Raw genomic sequence first — 22,320 nt, 5'->3', positions numbered from 1 at the left:
ACGTCTTTATCAAGCACCCGTCCCCTTGTCTGCGTCATGGTCGATGAGTTATAATCAGAGTCTGATGCGGTAACGCGGTTTTCTTTACTGTAAGTGAGCTGATGCTGTTTCTTGTAAATCACGTTCAAGTTTTAGGTCGGAGTTTTTTGCAAAAATGAAAGAGAAAGAAAGAAATGTTTTGTTTACTCTTGAATGACGCAATAGGCCTATTTATTTTCTTTCTCCTTTCGCCTCTTGTGTTAACTGTTACTCATCATAAATACTCAGAGCCTAACATACTTACTGCCTACTAACATACTTTGACATGTGTCATTCAGTATCACCATGTCATCCTAAGACAGCACCTGATAGTTCACTGCAAAAGTCCATTTGTTTTTCCAGAGATTTGATTCAGTTCTTTAGTTGTTGTCTGCTCAAAATGCTCTGAAATGACAAATTGCTTTAAAAAAAATAAATCTTAATCAGTGAAAAGGAAAGCAGGAGAGCTCATCAGACAGACAAGATCATCATAGTTTAAAGAGTAACTGTAACCCATTTTACACATTTACATGCGTTTGCAGGTCTTAACTGTATAAAGAAAGAAAAAAGAAAGTAGACAATAACATTTGAAAATATTTTAAAAATTATATAGAATCTTTTATTTACATATTTACAGCTGTGCAGTATTTTACAGGAATGTTTCAAAGTTCACAGTAGGAATTTTTGAGGATTTCAAATGTGAGCACAATCCCAATTTAAAATAATTAAGTAAGAGCACAAAAATAAATACTTTTATCCATATTCTCACCCTCACTTCATTATTACAGTGGTTAGAACTTGGATGCACCAATCTTAGTGGAGTACATATGCACGGTGGACAGTTGGAGGTAGAGCAAAATTGATGACTTGTCATGGGAACACTGATTTTCTAACCCTGTCTTAATTTTGATCTCAAGTACACGTCTAAAAAGTTTCATGACTGCATCTCAGTACCTTTTCTATTATATCTACTATTATTTTTTTTTTTTTTTCGTGTTTCAAAAGTATTTTTAAAATATATAATCATAGCATTTTGTTTGATTTGCTTATAGTATGAATACATAATGGTGTGAGAGGTTGATATGTTGTTCAATTCTTTAGCTCTCTCTTTAAAAACACTTAAATAACAAAATAATATTAAATACTGACATTAAATCTTTAAATTAAAATGATAACTTTCAGCTAATCTGTCACCGATTCCCCTTAGAAGCTACGTCCTCCATGTCTGTATGTTAAAGCGCTGCGTACAGGCTGCTACATCAGGCAAACTACGTGTAGTAACCTCTGCCAGCTCAGTCTCATTCCCACCTCGTTCTGCTAGCATTTTCTTTTTCAAAATAAAAGCCTGAAGGTGGCAGCTGATATTTGCCATCGTGCAAAATATTGCTTATGAAGGAAAATATTGCAATATTCAATAATATCTCATATGAGTCCAAACCTGAGTTGAAGATCAACTTCAGAAATACCGTTTAACTCATGAGCTGATCGGCTGCAATCATGAATTTTGAGACCTCAGTGACAAATTCCTGATTAGCAGGACCCTCTATAAACCAGGATCTGTGCCAGCTTGACAATTTTTTTTTTATAAATGATCAAGCCAGCAGCAGCACCAGCAGCAACAACAGGCAACAACAGTAACAGCAGCACCAATTACTATTGAAACTGGCGCACTAGCCACCTGCCCAGGATTTCCTTCATCATCCTGTATTCCAGCTGTGGGACCTGCGGAGCAGAAAACAGATGTGAGGTATCACCAAGTCTCAATGGCACAAATTCAACCGGAATCTTGACTCTACAAACTCACCTAATTCTTCAACCTTCAGGTGAATGATGTTGACCAGTTTAGGTTCGTCTCTCTTTCTGCGTCTTGCATTGTCCTCTGCGATTTGGCACTCATAGGTTCCAGAGTCACTGATGATGACATTCTTCAGAACAATCGAACCATCTCCGTCCTTCATCTCGGGATCGCTCAACTCCACTCGACCTAGGAAAGAAGAGTCCTGGAAGTTTTCACTTTGGATGCCTTCTCTGAAGTGGAACACGTATTTGTCAGTCTTTGGTTCAGTTCTGCGCCACGCTAACAGAGCGACGACACCGCTGGAATCCTGACATGGAAGTGTGACATCTTCTCCAGGCCTTACTGTTATCTCTTGTGGGTCTGAAAAAGGAAAAGCAGAAAGCAAACATCAAAAAATTTCTTTAAAAATTACTTTTACTACTACTATGTTTAGTAAACAGGTAGGCACCAAACCCACGTATGCATTTTTCTAATGTTTTTATGAGTGTTTACAGCCATAGGCATATATACATATGTTCTTCAATGTGCCTCCTTGTACATACCGCTGTATAGATATAAGTATATGTTCTTCAGTGACCTGCTCTACGTAAAAGCCAGCCAGCCAATTGCAGTGTCTTATTTTTTGATTTTTGATTTGCAGGCTTTGTTATTTTTTTGTCTCCATGATTGTCATTTTTAGTAATTAACATCACTGGATATAAAAACCATTCATGAAAATCAGTTAAATGTAATGTAAACATCAGTGCTTTTTATTCCCACAGACATCATATTTACATGTCAGGATCTGGTTATTATAGACACAAATTCAATATTTATCATCACAGTAACAGAGTTACATACATTGGCAGCTGTAAATACTCATAGAAACATTAGAAAAATACATCTGTGGGTTTGGTGCCTACCTGTTTACTAAACATATAAGGAGTAGTTAACCTTTATTATCATCAGAGAACTTTACATACGTTGTTTTTGGTTCCTGTCTGTTTCCCAGATATATTCGTACGTGTGTGAATGTGTAAAGGAGAGGCATTGACTTACAGCACTTTGTAGAAGGAGCTTTATAAAGTTCACTCCACTGACTTCGACGTACGATTCACCGCTCAGTGAAGCGTCTATGTATATATATGTAGCCTATATCTATGGCTAGTTCCCGCATCCTCGGCACGAGCTGAACGACACAGCAAGAGAGGAGGCGGGACTTAAGGCAGAACAGCCAATCATCAGCCGGTCACACAGAAAGCAGGTGTCTGAAGCAGGAGGAGGGAAAAGAGGCAGCGCAGACAGAGAGCGGCCAGAGAAACTGAGCGACTGTAGTAAGGCGTTTGTGCAAAACTGCGGAAAAACTGCAGAAAAAGTGTGGGTGTTGAACCCTCTAACCGGGAAAAGTGTGGGTGTTAAAACACCCACATCCCCTACGGGTGCGACGGTAACGCAGTAGGCCTACACACGCACCCTTCAGCCGGTAACTGCACGTGTGTTTAGCCCCTGTTTCCTGACTCTACATTTTCTTCTGGGCACATGTGGCGGAAAACAGTGACATGAAAATCTTCAATAACGTGATATGTTTCCATTCATAACTTACCGGCTATGACAGACCAACAGTAAAGCGCAACGAGCAGGATAGACGAAGCTTCCGGGCTGCAGACCATTTTCAGGAAAACTTCCGAAAAGTTTATACTCTCCTGTTTATACTTCAATGTAGGAATACGAGGGACCCTGGCTGTTTTCGCTGCTCGCAACCCCTAGGAACGACCTCTCTTTATGTACATCCCAATTCCTTTCAATAGCATCCACGTTTCCCTTGTTTTTGTCCGTTTTTCCTTGCGTGTATCTGGAGTGTGAAGAAAACAGTGAGAGGCGACGTCGTTTTTGTAAACAGAGCGCCCTCTGTATGGGGGATATAACATTTCCTTCCATCCTTCAAATGGAAAATTAAGAGTTTAAAATTAAAATATTTATTTATTTATTTTACTACATTATTAGGAATAATTAGACTGTAATAATCATTTCGAAGATAAAAAAAAAAAAAACAAATTGAAAAAGTCAATTTAAAGGTACCTCAAAGGACATAGTAATACTGACAATATCCTCATAATATAAAATTTCATAAAAACTTTTCCTCAGGTTTACTGTCCTGTTTAAACTGATCTGGACTACGTTAATGTCAAAGTGGACTTTATTTCATGGCACAGTTTTTGAGTGTATTTATGGTTCTTGAATGTCGCAGTACTTTGTTTTCCTTCTCTTTTTGCTTCCTGTGTTAAATGTTATGCACCAAAATACTCCTTTGTATATCAGAACCTACTGGATAATAACATACTTTAACATGTGTCATTCAGTATCACCATGTCATCATACTTGATAGTTCAAAGTGCAAAAGTCCATTTGTTTTTCCAGAGATTTGATTCAGTTGTTTGCTGTCTGCTCAAAATGCTCTGAAATTACAAATTATTGTTATTATTTTTAAATCTTTATCAGTGAAAAGGAAAGCAGGAGAGCAGAGCTTTTGTCACGCTCATTAGACAAACAGGTTCATCATACTTTAATGGGTAACTCCACCCATTTTACACATTAACGTGTGTTTGCAGGTCTTCAGTACTATTGAGAAAAGTAATATAAAGCTTTTTGGGGGCTATGTAGGTTCTGAAAGTCCACTTGTCAATCATTTCAGTCCCGTAACACTGTTGGACTCATTATGGTCAGTTTAAAAACAAATGATCAAAATGGATATAGCAGAAGCACGCATTCATCTTCCTTTTTAAAACCTGGTGCCTACATTACCCACAATGCAACATAGCCACTGAGTGACATCACTGGAGGATATTTACTAGATTACATGCAGCTTCCTCTGGAGCCATAGGCTTTAAACCACGTTTTCACATATGCAGCAGTACTCCCCAAGACCCGTAAACACATTTCCTTTTGAACCTCTAGATGTCATTAGAGCTGCAGCAGGTTCACTTCCCCTTTTTCAAGGGAACATTTAATCCTCCACTCTGTTCCTCACACAGGATGTCATGCTCTCATGATGTTAAACTACTGATAACAAAACACTTCCTGCAAGTATTACCACAAGGATGCAAAGTTATCCTGAAACTGTGAAGCTGTTGGAGGGAGTGTTGAGTGTGCATTTACTGCAACAACATAAAATAAAATATATCTGCGAGCAGCAATGAAGTTGCAAGCATGGATGCTTGTTTCTTATTTGATTGACAGGAAGCATTTTTTAAAAAAATACTACATACACAAATTGCCTCATTGTTGGCAAGTAGGACTTGAATCCTAGACGTCTGTTTCCTCAGAGAAGATGACTTACTGACATGGTTTCCACACACCTTGTCACAAGTTCAGGCAATGACATCACATCATTTGACTGATTGATTGAGTGATTGACTGGTGTTTTTTGTGTAGTGATTTGAACATAGACAGCAGTCTTTGACAGGATGTTCAGGTGCTATAAAGCGTGTTGGTGCAGAATGATGTGATAAAGGCATAGATCAGATAGAGTTTCAGCAGCTTAAGCGGGTGAGGAAATGAAACATCACACCTTCCGCTGTCAGCCCGAACCAGCCTTAAGTTTGCAGCTAGTCAGTTTCACATTGTTTTCATAATTTGCAGTCTGTGTCAGGTGTTGCTTCTTTTTTAATCTCAGCTTCTCCTTGACATTTTTTTGTCTTTCTTTGCTTAATTTTATGGTTCAGAGCTTTATTTTGTAAACGGAATGTCTGATTTATTACAACCAGAAAGGAAACCACAAAGGAAGAGAGAGTTACATGATCAATCTGTAGATGTGACCAAACCACATTTTAAGATGGAGGCATCATCTCTACTGTGGCAGCTGTGTAAGTGCACTAAAAATATCAGCTTGAAAAAAATGTCCATCGTTTTGTTTTTGCAGCAATGTTTGGCTCAGAACTCCTCCTGTAACATGGAAATAGTCTTATGAGAATGTTTGAAAGGTTGTGAAAATGTTTATATATTTTTCATAACATGTATGAGACTGCTAGATTTGAACTTTCCTTTAAAAAAAGATCAGCTTAGACTGGCAATAGGCAAGTTCTTCGCTTTAACATAACATTTTAAAAGAAAAGGCTCATTAGCGTTAAGATTGGTTTCTTATGAACCTAGTTTTCACCAAGCCGGAGATGGAAGGCTAACTGGTGATCCAGTCAGGTTGGCAGCCTGGCACCAGTTTTGACTGCTTTCAAATCTCTATTATAGACTAAATGATTAAGAAAGTCACATTTCTTCCTGTGTTGTTGTTGTTTTTTGTGACTCTGAGGAAGATGGAAACTATGGGGGAGTTGTCTGTTGCCTCCTTCATGTTCTTATAGTTCGAGAGTGAGGTGTAATGTTTTCGACACAACTGTTTCCTTCTTTACGTTTTTATACAATAACCAGATCATTGTGTGTGTGGTGCTCTCTGCTGTTTCTAATGTCTTGTTGGATCAGAAACGAAAAGCAACCCGAGTCTTCTTTGTTTTTCTTTAGTTCTGACCTCACTGCTGTGCTGCCCAACAAATCAAGGTTAGCAAACCTCTTCTATCGCAGGTTGAAACCTGTGTGACTCTTTACGGACAGAAAAGTTAGTGTTCAGAGGAGTTTTATAATCTGGAGAGGGAGGTGTTTGGCCCAATTGAAAATATAAAAGCTCATGAATGTATTTTAGCCACTACATCCTGTTGCCCTCTTCTTCCAGCCTCTCTGACTGTGCGTCCGAGCAGGTCTCAGTTTTTCAGCTGGGAGTCTGTCTCTCTGAGCTGCGAGGTGGACGGCAGCTTTGCTGGGTGGATGTTTAGGAGGAACACAAGTGAAGAAGAGAAAACTACATGTGGAGCCAGCTGGGGAAAAGTAGGCGGTTATTCGTGTCATGTCACCTACATCGACCCATTGGACAGTGGAGTTTACTGGTGTGAGTCCACAGAGGGAGCGACCAGTAACACCGTCAACATCACCGTCACTGGTAAGGTCAGACTGTGGAGCAGAGTTATAGCTGTGTGTACATGGAAGTAATGCTGTGTTATCTCTGTGTTGAGGTGGTGCAGTGATCCTGCAGAGTCCTGTCCTCCCTGTGATGGAGGGGGATAACGTCACTCTGCGCTGTAAAACAAGACCAACCCCCTCAGACCTGACAGCAGGTTTCTATAAAAATGGTTCCCTCATCAGGACTGAACCTGCAGGTCACATGACCATCCACCATGTTTCCAAGTCTGATGAAGGCCTCTACAAGTGTCACACCAGCAGTCGTGGAATGTCTCGACCCAGCTGGATCACTGTCTCAGGTGATGAGATTACCTTTTTTTCAGGGTTTACGCCATCCAGATATTCAGCTAACCAGGTGGGATTCTCTATACAGATAACCCTACAAATGCAGCCCCGCCCCCTGCCTCGGCCTCCGTCCAGCTTGTGTTCAGACTGGTCTTTCACTTGGTTGTGTTCTTTCCATACGGCGTCTCCACTTTCGTCATGGTGTCTTTATATCGGAACAGGCCCACAGGTAACTCTGAATAATCCACTGACCTTGCGATCAATCATTGAATAAATAATAATCTTCTGACTGCCTACCCCTCTCCACAGCGACAGTTTCACCCAACCAAGCCGAGGACAGATCGGCTGAGGACTGTGACGACCTTGTGGCGGTCAGCACCGTGCATCACTTCTGAGCTGAGCAGGTCACAGACAGACTTTACTGTAAGGCCTTCATCAGTAAGATGATGGCTATGATATCTTTGTAAATCTGAATATTTTGAATAATTTTGCTTCATAATGTGTTTGCTTGTTTTAGCAGTTGTGCCTGATGTCTCTGCTGTGCTCGAGTCACCGCAGAGTAGGTATACAGTAGACCTTCACACATTATGATAACATTTGTGGGCTCTGTTTTCAGATGAGAAGTACTTGATGTGGTTTGATTGCGGCTAACAGACTGAGACATCCACCGCTTATCTGTGTTATCTGGTTTCTTCAGAAAACTATAAATCACCACAAATGGGTTATTAACAGACACTTCACACTGAGCCTCTTATCTCAGTCTGTGGCTTTAAATTCACACTTCTGAGTCATAAAGCTGTTCTCACAGGGAGGGGACCAAAACCAGTCCCCACAAGATGATGTTTCAGGGTTCAGACTTGGTTTTTGGTTTATGTTATGTGAGTGTTTACGTTAGGTTTAGTCTTATGGTTAGGGTAAGTCTTCATGGAAACTTATCTCGAAGCAAATATATATGGTTTGTGTTGTTTTTTATCAGATTTGCTCCTCAACAGGCTCTTTAAGTCAGACATACACAGAATTGATCAGCGGTGACTACAACACGATGCATTATGGTTAGTAGTCTGTCAAACTTGTTCTTGGCTCGCTGTGTCATCTTTGATTTTCAATGGTTTGCACTTTCATCAAAGCAGCATTATGTAGAAATTGATATTTTATGTGATTTGGTGCTTCTGAGAGCACCACAACTGTTGTAAATACAGATTTTAGGTTTATAATGTACGTGTTAACTACAAGCTCGGCACACCATAACAATGTAACATGTGGAAAACTTGTCTGATGTCTTGCATGCTTTAGGCATTTCTTGCCATGGTTTCCCAGAAAACATTGCTGTTTAACAAGATGATGTTCACTTCACCTGTTAGTCCTTTTAAACGTTAAATATGTAAGAATTGGTCACCTCTCAAATTAATACTCCAAACAAGTAGGGGGAAGTGTATCATCAGAGTAGCTACTAAACTTCTGCTAACTGTAGCTCCTGTTAGCTCAGTTAGCTCGGTTAGCCATTCAGCTAGTGGTCCGATCTGTAAAAGAGAACAAGCCGGGGCTGGCTGGTCAGCTGCTAACTTCATTAAGTATCTGCAACACATAGACCTCTTAAAATATCATCAAAACCTTTACTTCTACACATTCTGTTGATCATACTTGTACATTTGTTTTCTGATGTTTTATGTTTAAGCTAAAATTCTTACTTATGTTCTAGCGGCTCAATGTATGATCAGCTTATAAGATGTGTTTTCTTGTTGATATATTAAATTGTCCAGCAAAATTAAAATCTACAGTGACAAGAAAGAAATTTGAAATTATTATTTGAAATTAATCTGAATATCTCTTCACCAATCCCTTGGGCAGAAGACAAAGAGCAAATACAGAAGTCCCTGCTGAATCCAACTGTTTTTAGTCAAACTATATCCATGCTGAAAGCTTTTTAAGGTTAAGGGTCGAGAGCTAAACTTGGCAGCAATGACAGTGCTTCATCAGCAAGTGTAACAGCCGAACTAAAGTTGAAACCCGTGTTGTAATTGTTACATAAGTCAAAAGGTTTCCCAGTATCATCTCCTTAAATAGATGCCTCTGTTGGAGGCACATAAAACCTGTTAAAGCCTGAAATGAACAAACTATTCATTAAACTCTACAAGATGATGGAAAAATAAAATAAAATAAAGCTTTTATGCTGAATAACTTCATAAAATCATGAATAAAAGGCATAAAAACACAAGAACAGGTGCAAAAGGCTGAATGAGGTTCTGCACTGATGACGTACGTACGTAAGGGCGTTACGTGACACGTCACTGGCCTGCGTCAGTGTAAAATGTAAACACTCCTCCAGCAACAGCTTCCTCAGTCAGAGTCGGTGCAGCTAGCTAACATGATCCGCCAGCGTTTAATACTCCTCCTGCCAAAGGTTTCCAGTCGTCGCTGCATACGTTATTGCTGATATTAATCCATATCAGATGATGTTTAAAAATCTTTTTTGGGGATTTACAAGACCGCGTCAAGTTTCTGTCATAAAGTTAATCTTAGCGGCGGAGCTAGTTTCAGCTAGCTAGCTATTCAACTCTCAGACGTGTATAGCCTCTTTCTTTCTTTTGCAAAGACGCGATATTATTAAGGCATTTTAATTGTTTTTAGGCTAAAAAATCCACGTGCTTTTTCGAAATGGTGCTTTCGTTGGTGAGCATTTGCGCCAGGGAGGTGGTGAGTGACCACAGCGCCTCACCCTGCTGGCTCAGGTGGGTGCCCAGAGAGCTGTACAGACCGCTGCTGGAGGCCGCCTTCACCGGCTGCAGACCGCTGGCTGTGGGCGAGCTGGTGCAGAGGTGGCCTGAACGCACGCTGCGTGTCGGCGGAAGGAGGAAACAAGGACAAACTGCGCCAAATCGACTCTGTATCCAGGCTCTGTTACTTGCAATTGTCAGAGGACTGTCGGACCAAAGGTAAGAAGTAGTTGAATACTCTTACTTGTGTTTGGATCATGATCTGTAATCTTGTTTTAAAAGCGTCCTTCCTTCTCATTGCTCTTTTGTAGATATGCCCTGCAAGTGCTGGACCTCTGTGGGATGCAAGGAGATGAAGGAGGGATGGGAGACCCCATGGGAGGCTGGTCTCTCACTGTAGCTCTCTGCACCATGGCTGTCCAGGCCAGAGCTGGAGCTCAGAGGGCACTTAGGAGAGAAGGAGAGCGGGAGAGGAAGAGGTTCTCAGCTCTGGAGAGAGAGAAGGATGTGAAAAGAGAGAGGGGACAGTGGAAGAGGGGAAAGGAACCAAATGGGGATGAGGAGAGCACAGATAATAAGGAGCTGAGGGGGAAATCATGTGGGATTCTGAGCGAAGAGGAGGTGATTCAAGGAGTGAGGAGGAGGATGGAGATGGAGAGGAAAAGAGAGAGTGCAGTGACAGGTTTAGGAGGGAGCAGAAAGGAGACAGAAAATGTAAACAGTGATGTGTTGGTTCATGTGAGAGCTGATCTGTTTGTGAATGCTCGCTCCTGGGAGCGTGTTCGTGTGGCTCTGAGCACATCAGGACCCCTCAAGCTTCAGTGCAGATATCTGCGCGTGGAGGAGATTTCAGTGTCCAGTATCAGGACCCTGCTGGACCTCCTGCCTCGCCAGGGGCTTCTGGGCATCGATGTCCGCTACAGCAGCCTCGGGGTGGCTGGGTTGGCTGAGCTGCTGCCTCTGCTCTCCACCTTCCCAGCTCTGACCTCTCTTCGCCTGCACTACTGTAACTTGGACTTTCGCAGAGATCACCCTGGACAGGAGGAGGCCCTGAGGGACTTGTCTCAGGGTCTGACAAAGCTACAAGAGCTGCGACGGCTCAGCCTCACCGCTCTGCGCCTGCCTGGACAGCTCCGTGTGCTGCTCAGGTATGACCTGATCCCTCTTATGCATGATGGCTCAATATTACATTTTTCTGCTGATTTCTATGTTATGAAAAATATCTTCTGAAATAGTATCTGTCATATTTGATAAACTCTTAGGCTACAAACTTACTTGTATTTGTCCAACCTCAGATTTAGTTGATCTCTAATGGAGGTGAAACAATTAACTGAGTTGTTATTTTTCTGCTATCCAGTGCACTGATTCACATTAATATCTTATTTTAATTGGGAAGTGTAAAAGTAAATTAAAATATATGTTTTTCTGATGTTTGATAAAAAATTAAAAAAAAAATTTTGGTTGATCAAAAAATCAATCTGCAACTATTTTAATATTCGATTAGTTGTTAGTTGTTGAAGAAGAAAATAATGATCACATCCTTTAAAGTATAGGATGTAGTTTTTTAATGGTTTTTTTTGATAGTACAGTGAATATCTTTGAGTTTAAATTGCAATTTTAATGTTATGTTTCACTGTTTCCAGACATTTTATAGATATGTACCGTATTTATTCGTAAACAACTAATCTGTTGACAAAATAATCATCAGTTTAATCCATGATGAAAATAATAAATCACAGCCCTAATCTCTCACTGGATTTGGATGGATATGACAGCTTCAGTTCCCCATCAGCAAATTCCACATATGTAGCAGTCTGTCATTACAGGGAGAAAATGTGTCCTTTGCCATAAAACACAGAGTGATGACAAACACAAACAATCAGCAGGTCCACCTTTGCCACGAGTTGTGACGTGACGACCGTTAATAACATGATCTGTTGACGCCTTTATTCGTAGTGCAAAAACTCAGAAAAATCGAGCTCACTTCGAAAATAAAAAAAATATTGATGCGTAAAGTTAAGTTTTTATTTAGGATTATGAGATTAGAGATATAAACACAAACTATTAAGCCTCTATAATGAATATTTAAATGTTGTGTCCTTCCTTCTCTTGTCACAGCTCACTGCCTCAGCCTCTAGAGATACTGGAGCTGCCATATTTGAGCCTGAGCCCCGCTGACCTCGCCTATCTGTCCTGCAGCCATCACGCCTCCACGCTGCAGCAGCTGGATCTAAGCGAGAACCATCTGGATGAAAACACCCTCCCCTCCATTCGCCGCCTCCTCTCCCAGGCTTCCAGCAGCCTGCAGCACCTCTCTCTGAGCGGCTGCGGCCTCACAGATCGCCTGCTGGGACTCTTGCTGCCCTCGTTGGGAGGCTGCTGGGCACTCAAGAGCTTGGCTTTGGCCCTGAACCCTCTCTCCGTGGCTGGCCTCATGGACCTGGTGAGGATGGCTGTGAGAATGCCCTCCCTCCGTCACTTACTGTACCCAAACCCCCTGGAAGACTACCAGCCTGGCCTTCCTGACCTGCCCTCCAGTGCTCAGCTGTTAGACTGGCCGCTAGATGAAGCCACGGACATCAACACGACCAGCAGCCAGCTCAACAGGGTGCTGATAGACGGCGGACGCTCTGACCTCTTTCTGACATGCGACCTGCTGAATTATGATAAAGACCTGGTGGACTAGAGCAGAGGTGCTTTTTAGTTCGCTTACCGACACGCCAGAGCAATGTAGATACACCTGACAATCAAATTGTCAGCATTGTCACCTTTATCACCACCGGTCTCATATAAAGGATTCATTATTCTGTAATGCTTTCTTTAAATACAGATAACTGGATCAAAGTGGCAAGACACTCAATACGATGCAGACCTCCATCGAGGCAAATCAATCTTCTTTTTTCAATCTCCTTTCAAAATTGAATGATAGGAGTAGTTACACAAAGTTGGGTCAGGGGGAGGTCATTGTCTTTAAAGCAACTGGTTTGTCATCAGGAAAAGGATCAGAAAATGACACGTCTTTAAAAATGTAAGATTTTGGAGGAGACAGTAAGAGAGCTGCAATTAATCGATTATTGTCAACTATCAAATGAATCTGCAACTACTTTGATAATCAATTTATCAGTTTGAGTTATAAGTGAAAAAATTATCTGATTCCAGCTTCTTATTTGTGAATATGTTCTGGTTTCTTTACTCCTCTATGACGGTATTCTGAATGTCTTTGGGTCGTGAACAAAACAAGACATTTGAGGACGTCGTCCAGTTGACATTATTCATCATTTTCTGACATTGATCTAATAGTTTAATAGAGAAAATATGCAGATTAGTCAAAAATGAAAATAATCTTTAGTTGCAGCAGCTCTAAACAGCCATTCATCAACACAATGGTGCTTTACTACTTTATTAAGTTCACCTGTTCGCTGTATAAATTCAATTGTTGCACATGCGTCAGTGCTGGTTTTGTACCAAAATCATTCTTTGTAAAAGATGAATGTCGCTCTGATTGAAGATCACAGCCCTCGTGCCTTTTACAAATGTCACCAGTACTGTCTTTACACAAGACACACATTCACATACAGCATATTATGTACATACTACAATTCAACAACCAAAACTAACTGCAAGTATGACTGTGGTTTCTTTTGTAATGTGTGTTTGCTAAGTTTGCATAGTTTTCCCTAAATAACAAGTGAATACGTTACATTTTTTAAATATGCAGACCAATGAGCTGAATGTTGTTCTTCTGCTTTATTTACCAAGTAATTTACATTGTGCTGTTCTGCTTTACATATTTGTTATACTGTGTTTCTTGGATATCTGTTTTAAAATGTTCAGGTTTACTGTTTTTTTTAATTATTAACTCAGTTTGTATATTGAATCAAAAACAATCAACATTATCAGGAAAAGACTGTACCAAATCAGCCTTGTACCACATGAATGCATTTACATACTGTCACACAATAAATCAGTACTAAAGCAACGTTTCAAGGGTAATTTAATTGTCAAAAAAAAAAATCACAGCCTTTTTTGTCTGTTCTCTCTGGTCATGAAGCACCAATTTAAAAAATACTTCCGACTCCATACACATCCCTGTTTTATGAAAAGACCAACCGAAGACTAACCGTCTTATTTGCTTTAATCATCTACTGTTTGTTTTGATTATATTGTAAATTGTCCATAACACTACTGGACTCTGGGGGGGCAAGTGTTCTCTAGGATGCCCTTCCAGTGGACAAAACGTGGTGAAGTGCCCTCTAGAGTGCATACAGCTTGTGCCCTTTTAATTTTATGTTAATGTCATGTTTGAATGTCTTATCTTTTCCTGTCTCTTGGAAGAATAGCTGTTACTGCAGCAATCTCTAATGGGGATTCAAAATAAACAAATCAAATAAACTATCTTTCCAGTGATGAAATACCTCTTTAATGGAAGTGTCACAGACTTTAGAAAGAGGCATCATCTGTAGTAGTCTACGTATGACTGGTGTAGAAAGAAGTAGCGGCGGGTTGAGACCCTCACCCAGTCCTCGTCTGAGTAGACGTGGAAGGGGAGAAGAGTGACCCGAGATATAGGCAAAGAGATGAAACGGGGAAAGTGTGTGAGGAAGGGGCGGTTTCTCATGGGAGGCAGAGTTGAACCTGCATGACAAGAATACATCAGATGTTATAAACCGGTAGATTTCCACAATCATAAGTCTCAGTAAATTTAAATCTTACCTGGTGGCCTGGACATCCTGCCCATGGTGTAAGTCTCTCCTAGACGAAGGATTGGTTGAGAACTACTACAAAAATAGAAGGTTGGATTAGATTAAAACTGTAGTAGACTCTTTTGCAGGACAATCTACTGTACGTAGATGTATGACTTTCACATACCAGTCATATGGGGGCAAAACCACAGTGTTTTTGTGGTCAGCAGGTACAACACATCGGGCCTTTCTGTACTCGTCTTTCCGGACAGAGCAGAAATAATTCAGCACATCCACCATGCTGAAGCTTGGCGGTTTCCACTTTGCCGTGCCCCTGAGGTACAGATACCTGTCATGTTCCTGGTGGTGTGGAAAGAGAGAGAGGGAGAGCAGTTAATCACTTCCAGTGGCAAGCCAAAACCAGCCGCGACAACATGCCTGTGAACAACACTGTGACAAGCTCTCATGTCCTCCTATTTAGAGGAGTTAAGGTCACAGTAAAGGACATCAGAAGTGGTGGAGAGCTGATTCACAGAAGGAGTGCCTCTCAGTTTTCAAACACCTGTTCTGTCCTTTTGTCACACTCAAAAATACTCTAGTGGATGGTAATGGTGATAATGATTGCGAAAGATGTTCCAATTTTTTCCAGACGTAGACAAAAGTTAAAGCTGGTAAGAGAGAGTAAGATTTAAATGTCTTTGTCACTTTGTATTTGGAGATCCATAACTCCAGCCAACGATCTGCTCTGTCATGGAGGCTCTTCCAGATGTCAGAGGTGTCCTGCAGCTCCGGGTCCCAGCTCTCCAGCTCCGGCCACAACCACTGCTCAGCCTCATTTACCCCTAATGTAGTCAGCATGTGCAGCACTGTTTCACTATTGACAGAACAACAAGACATTACAAACTTTCATAAAGTTTAAATTTCTTTCACATGCAATTTGTATTTCTTTATTGGCCACTCTGGGGCAGTGAAAAGTTTTTATGTTGAACATGGTAGCAAACAGCTGCTTATTCACACATCCAGCAGATATGAGGCAACATTATATCTCATTATTTGTTTAGTTGATGGATATCAACCAATATTCACTCTCCTTTAGTTCTGTTTTTGGTCCCTCCCAACTCCTCAGGGAGTTATCTGGCAATGTAGCTGCTAAATCTTCCACTCTGTTCACCACCTTGTCTCTAATTGTGTCTGTCTGCTGTTTTGGGCTCAGCGGGTGGTTAAAAATGGGGTTTTACAGATTTTTCACTTAAAACAGCTGCCTGCTGAGGCCAAAAATTGAGCTACAGGAGCGATAAGAGTGAATTGAAACAGTAGGATAGCTAAAGAAACGAGCTAAGGCTCTGTAGATTATTTGATACCACTTTAAATTCATACATTATTATTATTCTAAAAATATCGATTACAGCCACTTAATAGGCCTGTGTTGTCATTAATTGTTATTTCAACATTGATGGACTCACCGGAGACCCAGTTTTTTAAAAGTCAGAAGAGCGAGAAGCTTTTTCACAAGGTCACAGCTGGCAGGTTTAAGACTCATCAACAGATTTAACATCTCAACGAGCACGGTCCGCTCCACAGGTGACTGAAACACACAGGAAATAACAGTTTGACACATCTACCTCTTAAAATGCACAGTGACATTCTTGATGCTGCGCACACAGTACCATGTGAGGTCCCACAAACTTGGGTAGCAAGTCAACGAGGCCTTGGTAAAGTTTGTCTGTGTTCTGTAAGAGTCCCTGGCTGTGCAGCGCCTGCAGCGCAGCAAGGATCTTCATCTTAGATGGAGCGCTGCAGGTGTCGAGACAGCCCAGCAGCTGCAAGGAGAAGTCCTCTGGAGACAGGGAGCTCGGGATGCACTGCATACACAGAGACAGAGGATCTCAACTTGGACTTTTCATATAATTTCCTGGTTAAACCTCAGATATATACAGTATTTCCGTATGAATGGCATAGGCTACCTTTGTATCAGGATACAGGTCTTTAAACCAGGCTGCTTCTGCAAACTGTTTGAGGAACATCAGCACCTCGGGGCTGGGTTCCCGTCGTGGAAGCGGTGTTGGGGTCCTCGGAAGGCGAGGATGTGGAGTAGAAGTCGGAGTAGGAGTAGGAGTTGGAGTAGGAGCTGGAGTTGGAGTTCTGGGTTTGGGTTGCTCCATTGGAGAAATTATCTCTGGAGGCTACAAGGGCAAGAGCAAATATGCACATACAGCAAATACACAAAATGAGAGCTGCTGTTTCAAATGAAGACAAAAATGCCCTTACCTCTTCATCCCTCTCTACGATGACGGGTTTTTTGGGTATGACAACAGGCCTTGGCTTGACTTTCATCAGGGTCTTTGGTTTAGAGATTTTTGCTGGAGCCTTTTCCTCCTGCACATAAAGAAACGGACAACAACTTTGCTTCGAGACATGCATACATATTACTGTACATTTTGTGTGTAAGTCCAGAATGACGGTTGTGCTCATCATGCTAACAGTCTTTACCGTCTTTTTCTCCACAATCACAGGAATGTTTAATTTAGGTTCAGGGCAGACTTCCTCTTTTAACTCAGGGACGTTACAGGGCTTGTCGTCACATGGTTCAGGATAAATTGGAAGTTTATTTGGGTCAAACGTCTCCCCCAAATCAATCTGAAAACACAGCATTATGCTATTACTGATATACTTCACTCTGCATAACAAAAATGTGCAAAACATTGTCACAAAATGGCTGATTTGTAATAGCTGAGGCAAAAACATTACCACATTTGTTTGAAGAAGCTTGTAGGTAGATTTGTTTCATCTTCATACACAGAAATTAGTGTCATATTAAACCTATAAAGGATAAGTTCACCCAAAAATGAAAATTCAGTCATTGTCTGTTCACCTCAATGCTGATGGAAAGTGAGGTGAAGGTTTGAAGTCCACAAAACATTTCTGAAGATTCACAACAAAACAGCACTGCAGCATTCCCATCAACAGATGGAGACTTGTTTTAAAACGTAAAAAAACAAAAAAATGAATGAAAGAAAGCATTAAAATCAAAATACATTAAGCACCATACAGCTTGTCCAGCGTAATTCAAGTTTCAAGAAGCCCTGAGATCCGAAATTGACTTGAAAAGACGTAATTTACACCCTCAACATACGGTCGAGTTTGTGCACCCACTTCAGTCGGGCTGTGGGCTAATGGTTTCAGCTTGGCAGCTACAGTGATGATTTTGGCTTTAAAAAGGGTGTAAATGACGTCTTCTCAAATCAATTCTGAATCTCAGGACTTCCAGAGACTTGGATTAAGCCAGACGAGTTATATGGACTCATTTTTATGTCAGTTGTTTTTTTACGTTTTAAAACAAGTCCTCATCTACTTCAGTTGTTTAGGAGAATACTGCAATGCAGTTTTACTGTGAAGTTCCAGAAATGTTTTGAGGAACATAAAACTTCAACTGACTTTCCATCAGAATGAGGGTGAGAAGTCCGTGACTGAATTGTCACTTTTGGGTGAACTTATCCTTTAAGCTGATGCACAAAGGAGCTAGCTTCAGACTGTCACAGTGTATTAAATGAAAAGTTGGTCATGAAGTATTGAATGCAGGTAAAGTGAAGGAAGGAAAATAAAGAAACCTCAATCCTGGGCGGGAGCCTATATATCATCTTCATGTAGCGATCAAAAGCCTCTTTCTTGGTTTCCTTTGTACTGGGAGGCTTCCCTTTTTTGCATTTCACTGAGCCTTCGAGGAGTGCAGCTAGGTCCTTGTTCGAGGTCACTAAGCTTTCATACTCCTGGACCAAGACAGACGGAAAAGATTGTCACCAAGGTGTTTGCACACATTTTTCATAGTGTCAGTGACATGTCTTAAAATCTATTAATCCACATACCTTCTGTCTCCACATGTCTTCCTCTCCCTCATCTTTGTCTGGACTTGCATTCCTGTTTGCACCAATATTGCTCACAGCTTATTCGGTCATTGTTTTAAGTTAATATTTGTATATAATATTAATATATCTTACTTTCTTTTGCTTCTCTTTTTTGTATTCTCAACAATAGGCACGTCGGGGACAGGCTCAGCACAACAAGTGTAAAGAAGCTGGAAACAGAACAATTAAAGAAACATTTTGATTATATTTTGCAACGTTTGTTTAAACATCTTAACAATTCTCCACATGTCCATCAGTAGAGTAGAGTTAAGCAGTTACCATTTGTTGGTAGATGTGTGGCAGGAACTTTGCACAATTCATTCTGTACAGACCTCCTCTGATGCCAAGAAACAGCTCCCCTCCAAACCCACCGTAAGTCAGACACTCGGGCACTGCATTCAGCTGCAAGGTCCTGGCAGAGTCACAGACACATAAAAATAAATGAACTAACATTTAATACTTAAATACTGTACGATTTTTGTATTTTAATGAGCTCCTACGCAAGAAGTTGACTCTCCTCATTCCAGACACACACTGTCCCATCTAGGCTGCTGGTGACAAATATTTCCAGATCAGGACACACACACAATCCTGCAAGATAAGAGGCCAGTCACTCACACACATACAAACAATAGAACAAACAATGGACTCATCTTTTTTTATTACTGTTTTATGACCTGTGAATGGGTCTAAATGTCCTTCCTTGGTTGGACGACTGCTGTGGTTGAGTATGTTAAAGTGCGTCAGGTTGTAGGTGCCACTGTTGCGCTCTTGAAACGTCAGGGCCAGCTGGGGCCCCAGCGCTGCCAGGTGGACTAGAGGTTGGCCACAGTGCAGGCTCAGCTGCTGGCTGAGACAGTCTTGGACATAAGGGTTCACCCTCCACACCACCACGTTCATGTCCTCACCTGAGGGAATTGGGGTAAAGCTGTTACGCAACACTGACAAGAATTCAAAGGCAATAAAGTTATATTCGGAAATACCTGTGGAGAGCAGGTAGCTGTTCTCAGGGTACACCTGTACTGTGGTGACTCTCTGGCCATGGTGTGCTGCAGTACGGTATAAGACCTTCCCATCATCCATCTTCACAACACTCACACAGCCTCCACTTTGGCCGAGAATGATTAAAAACCTGCCTCAAGAACAAAAGTACAATCACATTTGCTGAAATAAAGATATTTTTACACATATTATATTTACTAAAAGTAGAAGGATTGCTCACTTATTCTTGCCATCGTCTAAAGCCGCTTTATTCCTGTGAATGCATCCTCGTCTCTCCTGCAAACTCCTCCACTCCTCTAAAGCTGCCTGTGTTTCAGCCAGGTAACTGTATAGTACCAAGCAGCATGCCTGGCCAGGGATGGGCAGATTCTGGGCATCATTCTCTGTCACATTGTCCCTCCGCTGCCAGGGCCCCTGGCCTCTCCCCTCCCACTTTTGCATCAAAGTGATTGGATTAGTGAGCGTGTTGGCTTGGAGCACTGTACCTGTCTCAGTCAGAGCCAGCAGAATCTCTTTTTGCAGGCAGTAGTCAGCACACAAAATCCTCTGCTTTGCCTTGAAGTAGGTCAACACTGTTCCTGTTTCTGCAGCCACAAGTGTGATATTGCTTTCCCCGCTGACGCAGAGAACTCGTTTAGGGTAAGGAGCAGGGAAGGGGGAAACTAAGATTTGTCTCAGCGGGGCTCCTTTTTCCCCTTTGAGTTCACAGAGGAGGGTGTATAAGGCTCTGATGGTCCAGAAGTCAACTCCCTGGTGAGAGAAGGAGAAGAAAGTGTCTCCCATTCTGTTGCCTCCAATACACAATGGAGGGTGTTTCTGCTCTGTGTGGATGCACTCGACCACATCACCTTCTTCGACGTTCCAGCAACGGATCGTAAAATCAGCAGAGGCTGAGAACAGCATGCTTAATGGAGGGCAGTAGAAGAGTGAGTTCACCACACCTAGACACAAAGAGACAGAACTAAGGCTAAGACTGCAAAAATAATTAAGGAGAGAGAATAAGCCTCTTATTTGGAAAACCCAGGCACACTGTTAATTACACTCTAAATACATAACCCCTAATGACAACACAGAAAAGAGCTAATTAATCAAGATGATGTGCTTAGACTCTCTGCCGTACAGCTCAGTTTTGTCAGCCAGGACTTAAAATGTGTCCGTGTTTTACAGCTTAAGAAGATGGAACCAGCACGTTTGTCAATTTTGCTTGAAAAATGACTGAAACGATAAATCAATTATCAAAATAGCTGGCATTTCATTTTCTTTTAATCAACTAATCGTTGTTGCTGTAAACAGAACATTACAAAATTAAGTACAATCATAAAGAAGGACAAAAAGAGTGCGGAAAAACATTTGGACTTTACCATTATGTCCAACAAAAGTCACCCGCAATCCCCAATCTGGACCCCATATTCTGATGGACAGATCATCAGTTGCAATGATCAAACAGTCCTGTTGAGAGCAGAACACCATCGCGGTGATATCTCTGTAAAACAAAGCTTGTTAATGCTTTTGAGAAAAAAAATCAAAGACTCTAGCAATCACATCACATGCTTCCATACACACCGTGAGCAGAGATCCCTCTTGTGCTCCAAAACCTTCCCGGCACTGAGGTCGACTACTGTCACAACCCGCCCGCACACGACGAAAGCTCTGTGGGGCCTGTCAGATCGCGGAGGAGCCAATGCCATGTGAGTGAATGTGCTGTGCTGCAGCCCCTCCTGTATCTTCACCTTACACCTCATGAGCATCACCGACCACACACAAACGTTCCCCACACCTGCAGTCACCAACTCTGTTGGATGTTCTGCAGCCTGACATACACGGATGTCCAGGCCATCGTGAGCAGCATCCAGAAGGTGTAAATCACTGTCCAGAAGTGTGAAGACAGGCCCTGGGCCCCAACCTACCAGCCAGCCAGAGATCTTTGTGGCAGTCAGGCCCATGAAGGGGAGGTGTGGTATGGAAGTTAGCTTCTGGCCATTAGCGTTGTAAAGGCAAGCTGTGTTGTCTGAATGGAGGCTAATGAAGGCTGCAGCAGCATCAGAATACATCATGAAATGCACAGGGCTGTCACAAGAAAGGTGATGCAGGTGATGGAGGCCATGAGTGAATACATGCTGCTTTGTCTTTACCTAGAGTCAGACACAGAGAAAGCGTAGAAGGTGTTTGGAAACTCTGAAATTGATCCAAGCAATTAAGCATCATGTCGACATGGTCTACCTTGGCCGTAGCTTGCTTCAAGTCCAAATTCTGCCTTCCAAGTGTCCGCCCATTTGTCCCACTCCCAGACAGCAGCGTCAGGGTGGGCAGGACAACTGTTGTTGGTCCTGTCTCCTCACCTGGGGCCACCATCTTCACCGCTTTCTACAGTGGACTCATTCACTGACCTTTTGGGGGGACAAATTAAAAACTTGAATATCAATGTATTACATTTATTTTCAATATTATTTTAGGCATATTAATGTAGCCTATTTAATGAGTAATTTCTTCACTTTTTCTTGATTTCTATGTGCTTTGGGGCAGTTTCAGTCCTCCATTAGTTAGATTAATTAAAAAGTGTAAAAAACAAAACAAAAAACATGTTTTAACTCAAGTCGACATAATACAACTGAACAATGAACAAACACAACTCACCTTTAAGCTGCTCTTTGAGATGAAGGTTAGCTTAGCTTTCATCCCTGTAGCTCTTCTGTAATGTTGAAGATTTATAACGTTTGATATCAGCCTAAAAGGTGGCTAAACTAGGTCAAACTTTCTTTTTACCTTCTTCCACACAGTATTTATATAGCCCGGATACGGCAGTATGTCTTTAATCCATATGAGTTTAAGTGTATTTAGCTAAAACAATTAACAAAGCTAGCGCGAGTTAGCTAAAAGTTTGTTTTCGCAGGACCCGACGTCAAAGAGCTCAGGCTGTGTTGCTAGGCAACCGGTTG

The 22,320-nt window shown here is 41.6% G+C and overlaps 4 protein-coding genes across 4 annotated transcripts; 2 read left to right on the top strand and 2 right to left on the bottom strand.

The window, feature by feature from the left end:
- Positions 1-612: 612 nt before the first annotated feature.
- On the bottom strand, positions 613-3,670 carry LOC311249326 (butyrophilin subfamily 1 member A1-like). The gene is made up of 3 exons (XM_084340270.1): positions 3,399-3,670; positions 1,823-2,176; positions 613-1,740 (listed from the first exon to the last, which is right to left on the bottom strand). Exons 1-3 carry the CDS (start codon positions 3,463-3,465, stop codon positions 1,601-1,603), a joined length of 561 nt encoding a protein of 186 aa, XP_084196396.1. The 5' UTR covers positions 3,466-3,670; the 3' UTR covers positions 613-1,600.
- A 1,770-nt stretch (positions 3,671-5,440) lies between these two features.
- Positions 5,441-7,575, top strand: LOC311249785 (Fc receptor-like protein 5). The gene is made up of 6 exons (XM_084341101.1): positions 5,441-5,658; positions 6,308-6,343; positions 6,516-6,779; positions 6,853-7,098; positions 7,173-7,313; positions 7,394-7,575. The coding sequence occupies exons 1-6, from the start codon at positions 5,538-5,540 to the stop codon at positions 7,477-7,479; spliced, it is 894 nt and encodes a 297-aa protein (XP_084197227.1). The 5' UTR covers positions 5,441-5,537; the 3' UTR covers positions 7,480-7,575.
- Positions 7,576-9,417: 1,842 nt separating this feature from the next.
- LOC311249441 (leucine-rich repeat-containing protein 14) lies at positions 9,418-13,778 on the top strand. The gene is made up of 3 exons (XM_084340469.1): positions 9,418-10,017; positions 10,110-10,946; positions 11,917-13,778. The coding sequence occupies exons 1-3, from the start codon at positions 9,740-9,742 to the stop codon at positions 12,482-12,484; spliced, it is 1,683 nt and encodes a 560-aa protein (XP_084196595.1). The 5' UTR covers positions 9,418-9,739; the 3' UTR covers positions 12,485-13,778.
- wdr97 (WD repeat domain 97) lies at positions 13,776-22,310 on the bottom strand. Its single transcript, XM_084340461.1, has 21 exons — positions 22,019-22,310; positions 21,605-21,771; positions 20,948-21,516; positions 20,746-20,867; positions 19,605-20,325; positions 19,366-19,514; positions 19,060-19,290; positions 18,883-18,973; positions 18,662-18,794; positions 18,476-18,552; positions 18,344-18,395; positions 18,089-18,247; positions 16,971-17,117; positions 16,749-16,856; positions 16,445-16,663; positions 16,148-16,342; positions 15,944-16,065; positions 15,186-15,354; positions 14,668-14,840; positions 14,512-14,576; positions 13,776-14,433 (listed from the first exon to the last, which is right to left on the bottom strand). Exons 2-21 carry the CDS (start codon positions 21,734-21,736, stop codon positions 14,252-14,254), a joined length of 3,816 nt encoding a protein of 1,271 aa, XP_084196587.1. The 5' UTR covers positions 21,737-21,771; positions 22,019-22,310; the 3' UTR covers positions 13,776-14,251.
- Positions 22,311-22,320: the final 10 nt, after the last annotated feature.

The sequence above is a fragment of the Pagrus pagrus genome (assembly GCF_965226575.1).
Source record: "Pagrus pagrus genome assembly, chromosome: 20".
NCBI lineage: Eukaryota > Metazoa > Chordata > Actinopteri > Spariformes > Sparidae > Pagrus > Pagrus pagrus.
The sequence above is the reverse complement of the archived record's forward strand: the minus strand, read 5'-3'. Positions and strand labels throughout refer to the sequence as shown.

What these genes read in the sequence shown, in the direction of transcription:
- LOC311249326 (XM_084340270.1), bottom strand. Translation starts at nt 3,465, where the DNA reads ATGGTCTGCAGCCCGGAAGCTTCGTCTATCCTGCTCGTTGCGCTTTAC. An exon ending in CTGTTGGTCTGTCATAGCCG is followed by an intron (nt 2,177 to 3,398) that starts GTAAGTTATGAA and finishes TTCCTTTTTCAG; the next exon opens with ACCCACAAGAGATAACAGTA. An exon ending in CCTGAAGGTTGAAGAATTAG is followed by an intron (nt 1,741 to 1,822) that starts GTGAGTTTGTAG and finishes TCTGCTCCGCAG; the next exon opens with GTCCCACAGCTGGAATACAG.
- LOC311249785 (XM_084341101.1), top strand. Translation starts at nt 5,538, where the DNA reads ATGTCTGATTTATTACAACCAGAAAGGAAACCACAAAGGAAGAGAGAG. An exon ending in CAGCTGGATCACTGTCTCAG is followed by an intron (nt 7,099 to 7,172) that starts GTGATGAGATTA and finishes TTCTCTATACAG; the next exon opens with ATAACCCTACAAATGCAGCC. An exon ending in ATATCGGAACAGGCCCACAG is followed by an intron (nt 7,314 to 7,393) that starts GTAACTCTGAAT and finishes CCCTCTCCACAG; the next exon opens with CGACAGTTTCACCCAACCAA.
- LOC311249441 (XM_084340469.1), top strand. Translation starts at nt 9,740, where the DNA reads ATGGTGCTTTCGTTGGTGAGCATTTGCGCCAGGGAGGTGGTGAGTGAC. An exon ending in AGAGGACTGTCGGACCAAAG is followed by an intron (nt 10,018 to 10,109) that starts GTAAGAAGTAGT and finishes GCTCTTTTGTAG; the next exon opens with ATATGCCCTGCAAGTGCTGG. An exon ending in CAGCTCCGTGTGCTGCTCAG is followed by an intron (nt 10,947 to 11,916) that starts GTATGACCTGAT and finishes CTCTTGTCACAG; the next exon opens with CTCACTGCCTCAGCCTCTAG.
- wdr97 (XM_084340461.1), bottom strand. Translation starts at nt 21,736, where the DNA reads ATGGTGGCCCCAGGTGAGGAGACAGGACCAACAACAGTTGTCCTGCCC. An exon ending in TTAGACGATGGCAAGAATAA is followed by an intron (nt 19,515 to 19,604) that starts GTGAGCAATCCT and finishes TTCTTGAGGCAG; the next exon opens with GTTTTTAATCATTCTCGGCC. An exon ending in GTTTTGCCCCCATATGACTG is followed by an intron (nt 14,577 to 14,667) that starts GTATGTGAAAGT and finishes CTATTTTTGTAG; the next exon opens with TAGTTCTCAACCAATCCTTC.